This window comes from Paramisgurnus dabryanus, chromosome 20 (assembly GCF_030506205.2).
Source record: "Paramisgurnus dabryanus chromosome 20, PD_genome_1.1, whole genome shotgun sequence".
In the NCBI taxonomy this organism is placed as follows: Eukaryota; Metazoa; Chordata; class Actinopteri; order Cypriniformes; family Cobitidae; genus Paramisgurnus; species Paramisgurnus dabryanus.
This window is the reverse complement of record NC_133356.1, coordinates 27,483,098-27,492,344: the sequence shown is the minus strand read 5'-3', so window position 1 is coordinate 27,492,344 and position 9,247 is coordinate 27,483,098. Positions and strand designations below refer to the sequence as shown.

The 9,247-nt window shown below is 37.7% G+C and overlaps 1 protein-coding gene across 1 annotated transcript; it reads left to right on the top strand.

The window, feature by feature from the left end:
- Nucleotides 1-3,159: 3,159 nt before the first annotated feature.
- Nucleotides 3,160-7,992, top strand: prph2b (peripherin 2b (retinal degeneration, slow)). The gene is made up of 3 exons (XM_065251673.1): nucleotides 3,160-4,030; nucleotides 4,668-4,914; nucleotides 7,708-7,992. The coding sequence occupies exons 1-3, from the start codon at nucleotides 3,450-3,452 to the stop codon at nucleotides 7,909-7,911; spliced, it is 1,032 nt and encodes a 343-aa protein (XP_065107745.1). The 5' UTR covers nucleotides 3,160-3,449; the 3' UTR covers nucleotides 7,912-7,992.
- Nucleotides 7,993-9,247: the final 1,255 nt, after the last annotated feature.

The following is a 9,247-nucleotide window of genomic DNA, read 5'->3' as shown; positions in this document are numbered from 1 at the left end:
GCCAATATGGTTGGGTTAAATTAACCTAGAAATTCCTTTAAATTAACCAAATCTTTAACAACCTTTATTACAAGACATCTGGGAATGTCAACCTTTTTAAAAGCAATATATAAATAAGTAAAATAACAAAATGTAAAATAAATACATTATGTATTCTCCCTATTTTTTTTTTACAGTTAGCTGAACCAAACAACGTATGTGTGTATTTCCCATGATTAATAAACAAACAAAATTTTGCTTATTTGAAAATGGACCATTGAGCAAACAGTTTGTGCAGCTTAAACCTCACGCAGCGCTGCCCAGAATGATCAGCAGATGTACCGAGTGTGACACAGAAACACAAAACAGTCTGCTCAAGAATTGCTCTTGCAGTACTTTGATATCATACACTGGTTGGTCTGCGAAGTGTCATATGAGGGTAAACACACTAAATATATAGGCTACCGGTATGTATATAAAAATTCAACCCGCCAAAGTGGCTAGTGGGAGTGACTGTATAAAATATATTTAAACAATATTACAAATGCACTATCTAGTGAACTATATCGTGAATTATAGCATTCTTATCTTCAAAAGTAATGAAAATGCTATATTCTACGACTCTCAATTGTATTGATGATATTTTGGAGCATACCTGATGTCCTCCCGCGCAATAGGCTTTATGCCCAGCTGCACTACTTCCTGAACTTCAGCCAGCTCCTTGTTTCCTGTCTGCCATTATTGGACAAACGTATTAATCCAGGTGTGTCTGATTATTGTTGTTGTGACAACTGAGGTCAGGCACACCTGAATTAATCAGTTTGTCCAATAATGGCAGACAGGAAACAAGGAGCTGGCTGAAGTTCAGGAAGTAGTGCAGCTGGGCATAAAGCCTATTATAGAATAAGTTTTTATTTTATAACTAATTTATTTATTACTGTTGATTGCGTACTTCTCAACCAATTATGGGAAGTGGAGTGCAGGTTGATCCCACCTCTGACCCATGCATAGTACTAAAAAGATAAGCATACTGTTACAAACAGAACTCGATTTGAGGGGAAGTCATATTCGTTGAAAGAAATTACAAGAAAAACTTGTAAAACCTCAATTCATGTCATGCATTACCCGTATAACTAATCATGCAACACATTAACATTAGTGTGTTAAGTAGCCTGCAATTTGATGTTTCAAACATGGCACATGCATTTGAAAGACATAGCATTAAATCCCTAACCTGCTGCAGTCATCATAATCTCACTGCAATGCACATCCATGGATTTGAGATTTAAAAGGAGCGGAGGTGTCATATTCAGGACACTTCTTAATTTCAATGACCAACAGAAATAAAAAACATCCTCTACTTCTTTCACACAATTACAAACAAAAATACACATTTTAACATCTATGTAACAAACTTTTAATTTTTTTCCGTTTTAGAGGCGGATACATTGCGTGCTAAACATCCAGTGCCCTACGTGTCCCTCTAAACAGATCGGACAGTAATTCGCTCAAATCCCATCAACCCCTCTAATCTTGTCACATGTGACCACAGAACGCTAATAACAAGAGTGATGTGCTGTAGACTCAACCAATTATCTCACTCTTTACTTTTACCCTGCACAAGGGTCAGTTTCTCTTAGGACGGACCCTGCAGAACTTTAGGTCAATCCATCAGAAGTCCTATTCTTTAGCCATTGAAACTTTGTTTAGGTAGGCTATTTGATCAGGCTTAAGACTTTAAGTTGACTTACTCAAATAGGGCGAGTTGCGAACACAGAAAGTTGGTTTTCTAATCATAGTAATTCTTGAATGAGCTTACTGTCCTTTTGGCACAAGTATTCCACAAGCTTTTGGCCCCAAAGTCAGTTGGCAACCTGAAAGTGATTTGTTCATAATAGATGTGGAAAAAACCCCTGTTGCTTCATCATAATGCAGCAAAAGCTGTAAAAGTTTATTTTCCTTGTATCTCTTTTAATAGACACTCTTTAACTTGAACCAGATGGCATGAACCACAGCCAAGGGCTCTAACAAACGGCAGTGGGCACGAGAGGATGAAAGTGCTGATCTTACAAGCTCTAGTGGATCTAGAATGTAGATACTGACATTATCACTTAGCGGTGTTGTAATCTCCTTCCATCGTGTAAGAGAAAATCACTTGTGCTCAAGAAGAATGATAACTTTACCAGAATTAAAAGCTAGTGTGCACAGCCTAAAAGTTGCAAAAGTCTGACAGGAGAAGAGGATTTTTTTCAATTACTGTTGGTTCGATTACATCTGGGTAATACAAATCTTTACAGCTTGTTCTTCAGTTGGACAATAAGATAAACACATCGCTCTGGTCTTCTTTACTTGCCTGTGCCATATTTGAGTGTAGCCAAAACAGAAGCCTTTTATTAAGTAAAGGATAACCGTATGGTGCAAGAAACTTTGTTGTGACCTTTACATGTGCGTTTTGGCTGATTCTTGGGCAGTTTTGTTGCTATGACTTACTATCAATACAAAATCACAGATCATAAGCTTATTTATATCATAGATTTAAAAGCCAAGTTTGTATTAAACACTCTTTCATGCAGCTGATTCTCATAAGCTGACAGTGCAGCCAACTGATCTTCCCCATCAACGTTACCCATTTATTTATGTTCTGTCTTTGTTTATCTCAATGCAGCGCACCAATTCCTAGCCCCACTCCTTCCCCAGCACCACCTGCCTAGATTTGCTACGGCGGTTCTGTATAAACGTTGGCAGATTGACCCAAGCACCGTGCTGGGTTATAAGCACTGTTATGTTGAAATTAAAATGCGTATTGGCAAATTGAAGTGTTGCTGCTGGGTTCCAACTTGACATGAGATTTTTCATCAACATCATCAAATATATTAATGATTTAAAAAATAATAATATTTCTTCACTTTCTTTAGACTGACATCTGTCCAATCAGGTAAACTTTGCTCTGAGTACCATCCACTACCCAGTAATAGGCAGAAGATAAAAGAGGAAACTGATGCTAAAGTAACTAACCAATTACAAAGTAGGTAAAGGATTTGAATCCTCAGCTCATCTGCAAATGGGATCAGCACTGCTTAACATGGTTTAGTGTGACGTAGAGGAACTTGATGCTACAATCACACAGATCTTCAGCCGGCCACACCCTTTTGGAGGTAAGGGAAGCATCTGTAACAACCTTGTAGCCCCCCAGAGGGTCTATTTGGGTGAATTTAGGTGAAATTATAGAGGCATAGGCCTCTAGTTGCCAACACAATGGACGTTCTTGAATTGTGGATGATCAGAATGGGTATGAAGAGGGAAATCCTAGATATGGCTCTGCTTAATGACGGATTACTGAACTAAGCTTCTGGACTACAAACCTTTCTTTTTAAGGTCTTCAGTATTTCGACAAAGCTAAGAAAACAAAACAACAAATCATAAAATAACAGGACATTGCATTACCTAAAACATATTGAAAGAATAAAAACATGGCATTGATGCCTGTAAAATTTGACTTGGCCAAGCGAGTTAAGCTGGCCCAAGGACTGTGGCTCTTGTACTGGCTTTGTGTTATGGCCGGGATCCTCGTCTTTAGCATGGGCATCTTCTTTAAGATTGAGCTACGCAAGAGAAGCGAGATGATGGATAACAACGAGAGCCATTTTGTGCCCAACCTGCTCATCTTGGTGGGACTGGCGGCCTGTGGTATCAATGCTTTTGGGGGCAAAGTGTGCCACGACTCCCTTGACACGGCCAAGTTTACCAAGTGGAAACCCATGTTGAAGTCCTACATGGTTGGATGTGTGGTTTTCTCCATCGCCCTCTTCGTCACGGCCCTGCTGTGTTTTATGATGCAGATTTCTCTGCACTTTGCTCTGACCGACGGCCTGAAGAACGGAATGAAGTACTACAAAGATACGGACACGCCGGGACGATGCTTCATGAAGAGAACCCTGGACATGACCCAGATCGAGTTTCGCTGCTGTGGAAACAACAACTACAAGGACTGGTTTGAGATCCAGTGGATTAGCAACCGCTACCTGGACTTCGGCAATGAGGAGGTTAAAGCGTAAGTATTAAATACATTTTTGTGTGAAATTGAGTGATTTCTGAAAATGAAAGCTTGTTTGAGAAAGCATGAAAGTAGAAGTCAGAAGAAAGAAAGGTAAGTAGAAATTGTGAAAACCATGTGAAATGTTGAATGCCAAAAAAATCTAAACTTTTTTAAAGTCTTGATTAAATAACGGTCATGTAGAATTTATAAAGAGAGAAAGGGCGGCAGTGAATTATGTAAGTTTTTTCTGCCAGTATTAAATTAAATGATTAAAACCAAAATTACCATTTTATTATAGAAACTATATGCAAAATATGTGATAATAAATGAAATTATTTCATTTTAATATTAATTTTTTAAGGTGATATTGCAAATATTTAAAAATAAAAAACAATTGATTTGACATTTTATTTTTACTACAATCTTGAGGCAAGATTTCCAATATTAAAATTAAAAGGCAAAAGTGAAAAAGAAACTCAATATATATATATTTTTTATTAAGCTCATGCAGTAATAGTGACAAAAATATTTGTATATATTTTATATATTTTAAATTTTATGTTCTATTTAATTTTATAACAAATTTTAAAAGATTATCTTTTTGACTTAAATGCTATTGGACACTTCTCTTGTAATTGTTTGTTATTTCTAGTCGTATCCAAAGCAACGTGGAAGGCAAGTATCTGATGGAAAGCGTCCCATTCAGCTGCTGCAATCCTGGGTCTCCTCGCCCCTGCATCCAACATCACCTGACCAACAACTCAGCTCACTACAGCTATGACCACCACACTGAGGATCTGAACATCTGGACCAGAGGATGCCGTGAAGCGCTGGTGTCTTACTACGGGGGCATGATGAACAGTATCGGTGCTTTCGTACTGCTGTTCATTATCATGCAGGTGGGTTGCATGTGGAAATCCAGCATGTTAGCAATGGCAAACCCCTGATCTTACATTTTCGCAGTTTCTTGATACTCTGTTGGTCAACAGAGAGTATGTTGTGGGATTATAAGGTATGCTGCTGGATTATAAGGTCAGTTGGTGCGTAAAGAATATAAATAGGCTTGAAAAGAAAGTTGGTCATTAATTCTCTCATTAATTCGATTAACACTTTCTGTCTTGATGACATGACGGTGTAAACGTGCCAACCACTGGATAGCTAACACAAATGTGAGCATCCATTCAGGTTGTAGCTGTAGGCTATTTGAAAGTTTAGAGAGATTGCAGCTTTTCCGCGAGTGGGCGTGGTGTCATCTCCGACAGATGACACGCCCCCAGTGTTTGAAAGCAGAGTGATAAATACAAACAATCAAGACTGCAAACCCATTTTTTTTTTTTTTTTTTTTGGTGTTGTATAGATGGAAGATAAGCTTGTTATAATAAGTTTATTACTGCAAGCGACCCTGGACTATAAAGCGACAAAATTTTGTAAACATAGTGAAGCATTAAAGGGATACTACAGTGAATAATGCGCAGTGGGTGTCGCTGGAAGTTAGCTATTATAGTTTATAAAGTTTTTAATTTATATTTTTTTACAAAATTGCATCGATTTTCTTTAGAAGGTCTTTATTAACCCACTGGATTACGTCTGCGAAGGATGGAGGCACTTTTTGTTCCCTAATCACTGTTTACTACCATTATAAAGCTTGGAATAGCAAAAACATTTTTTTTAAATAACTTCAATTGTGTTTGTCTGAATGTGCATCGAGGATGGTTTGAGGGTGAGTAAATCATGGGTTAATTTTCATTATTTGCTGGAGTATCCCTTCAATGAACTCATTACTGTATATTGAGCATAAACACATGAACAGTCCTATACATGATTATCAGTCATGTGACCATATACATCATTCCAGTTGTCTGCCGCCATTTTGTCTATAGCTAGCTTGCTACGATTTACAGCATATTTTCCGCCACATATCTTATTTCCTTGTTTTTAGTTTGTATATTCTATGCATTAGATTTATATAGCCATAAATATGATGTATTTACATATCATGTCATAGATAAATGAGCCCACACTGTTATTTTTATAATCAAAAACAGCGAACATAAAAAAAAACTGTGATTATATGATGAACATAAAAATACAAACTTACTTTATCCGAGCGCAGCTCCACAATCCGGGGCAACTCGATTTCGCGACTTCATTTTTATACAGTCTGGTATTTTTGCACCTCCATCGTGCTCCTTATCACCTTTTCCAGATCACTCTTAACACATAAAAATTCATCTGCAGTCGACGATCCACAATGGAGATTATTTATAACCTCTGGAGAGTTTTCTCAGTGGCTCTCTAAGATGCTACCACAAAACATTCGGGTGCGCAGACTGCGCACGCATGTCTCTGCATGTGTGAGTGCAGATTTGCGCAGAAGTACATTTTTCTGACTTAAGTTGAATACTTGTAATTGTTTCATGATTGGTTACCTCCATCAATCAAAACTTTGCTGGATAGACAATGGCTGGGTTAATTTTGGCTTAATTTAGTCAAAAGCGAAGGTGCGCAAAATGACACCTCACTTACACAATGTGCGCTTCCAGGACATTTTAAGTTCTCAAACCTTATCTGATTGGACAAAACAGGAATATTTCTCAGAACAGTTAAACGAAGCAGAAAGATATGTTTTTTTAATGATCATGAAACGTGATCGTAAGCGCGCATGTAAACAAAGGATGATCTTGATATTTTTCGTTGTTTTGGATTAAAATGTGGGATGCATTTTGAGGAGTGGACCCTTACGTTGCAATGTAAGCTGAAGTTTTTTGGATATGGATCAGAACCATATGGCAAGATATGCAAGTACCGACATTTAATTAATATGCAGTCCATCTGCATTAAAATGTAATCCTTTTCACTCCAGTGTATTGATGGCAAAAACAAGCTCAGAACATGAATCTTGAGTGTTTTAGCTTTCAAATAATGCAAAGTTTATGATTGATGATTGAATATTTTATGTAAAACAAAGTACAGAAACACAGTTTGAGAAGTGAGTGACTTACGCGGTTGACATTTTGGTTATACTTGCGAACCCCTATAGACTTGAGCTTACCGATCTTTATCACAGATTCGCGTTTACGTAGTTAACACAGAGAGGACAAGGCATCATTTATAAAAACTTGCACTTCGAAACCGTCATTAAAAGTTTGCGTGTTTAGGACTCTAAATCCCTGTTGTCATGTAAATGACAGCCAAACAACATAAAAGTTTCCCCTTTAAAGTTGAAATCATTGATGTGTAAACAGCCCCTCAGATACTTAACAAACAATGTTCCACCATGAGTTTGTTTCCTAAAATAAACAGTCCTACTTCTAAAAACATGGCACCCACAGTTTACTACAGTATATGTTCTTGTAGAAGTAGTCCATGTATGATTTGTATGCTTGGCACATCTGGGCACAGCAAACCTTAAGTTGAGCTGTTGCATAACAGTTGATGTGACACCAATTATTCAGAAAAAGTAGTTTGAGAGGGTTAACCTTGATTCAAAATTAAGGAATACGCCTAAAATCTTTTTCTTGGAAAAGTCACAACAATGGAAGCACACGCCAATTATGTGAGCCAATCTAACATAGTCAAACCCTCAATAGACAAATATTCCTGAGACATGAATCACTTCTTCTCATGGTGGAAACACCTTGAGGTTGAGATATAGTTTTCTGGTGATCTGTTCTGTTGTTTTTGTGTTGCAGGGATCTGTGACTGTTGGACTCCAGTATCTGACCACCTCCCTGGAAACCCTGACAGATCCAGAGAATCCAGAGAGCGAAAGCGAGGGCTGGCTTTTGGAGAAGAGCGTGAAGGAGACCCTTTCTAGCATCATGGCAAAGATCAAGACGCTGGGTAAAGGAAGCCAAGTACAGGAGGGAGATGCACAACCCACTGCAGCAAGCTGAGAAAGCCCCGCCCATCCCCACCCATTGGGACTGAGGCCTACATATTTTGATGGAAGGAAAGCATGAAAGATGTAAATAAGATTAAGGATATACACACTCTACATCCAAAAGTTTTCAATTGTGAATAAATGTTCACACTACCATGTAAATATAAAGCTTATTTTTTATCTTATATTTTAAGAAAATATATCTGTAAACATGTGAAATGTTAGTCAATTTTAGCAATATCTGATAATACGGCCAACAGTGACCTGTTGCATGAAGTGGCGGAACAAACTCAACAAAGTTTTAGGTTGAAAATCCAACTCAGGTTAATTTACAGTTAAATTGTTTTTTTAAATAGAACGCATTATGCTATCGCGAAAATGACCTTTCATGCAGTGTGTCATGTGGTTGTAAGTGAATGTAAACAGTCTGCAAAAGCTGCAAAGCTGAAAGTGAACGTAACTCAAGTTACTGGCTTTGAAAAGAAAGAGTCGACTCAGAGTTGCTGAAACAAGTTTTCCAGGGTTCGAATCTCTTTACCGTAAAGTTGCTACGTCACGACTTGCAATACCCGCCTATGTTCTACGTAGTCTCTACCGCGAATACACAAAACCCTATCATGTCAAGAAGACGCTGTGCTTTCTCTCTTTGAGCTGTGAAAACAAATTTGGGTTAATTAATGTGGGTAATGCCTAGTTTAATTGGACCAGATTGCTCCTCTGAATCATAACCTGTAAGTACGATTAATAATTGTTGCTTTTAGGTTCTGTTGAGCATGCTAAATATGAAGTTTTTTTTTACGTTGTGTTGTGTGCACTCAAACTAACCGTCTATCTCAGCCTCAAGCTAAGCGGCTAACTAACGTTTATAGCTCTGCTAATCTGCTATCGGCCCGCTATTGCCTACAAACGTGTTGATTAATATAGAATGTCTGGCATTTTTATTACCTGGAGTCAGAAGAACGATATGTTGGTTAACAAACTGCAGTGCTTCATCAGTAGGCCTACTCTGTTTCTGTTCGGCTAATGCATATAACGTTATTGTTTGGGTGTTTACTACCAAGCCGTGGGCCCGTTTTGCTAACTTAATCAATTTTTCCTTTTGAGGTTTTATTTATATAACAGTATGGTGACCATAAAGGGCATCCATCCTTCACTGAAGTAATCCACACAAGGCTTTTTAAGGGCAATTGATGCGATTTTGTAAAAAAAAATCCATATTTAAAAATCATGGGACATTTTTCTGTGAACTATCCCTTTAAGTCAGGTACCTAATCAGTTTTATTTGTTTCTTATCTTTTGTGCTAATTTTTCATTTTGACATTTTTCTGTACATTGCACGCTTTCTATGC

Coding starts and splice junctions, on each gene's coding strand:
- prph2b (XM_065251673.1), top strand. CDS start 3,450: ATGGCATTGATGCCTGTAAAATTTGACTTGGCCAAGCGAGTTAAGCTG. Junction 4,031..4,667: donor GGCAATGAGGAGGTTAAAGC/GTAAGTATTAAA, acceptor TGTTATTTCTAG/TCGTATCCAAAGCAACGTGG. Junction 4,915..7,707: donor TGCTGTTCATTATCATGCAG/GTGGGTTGCATG, acceptor TTTGTGTTGCAG/GGATCTGTGACTGTTGGACT.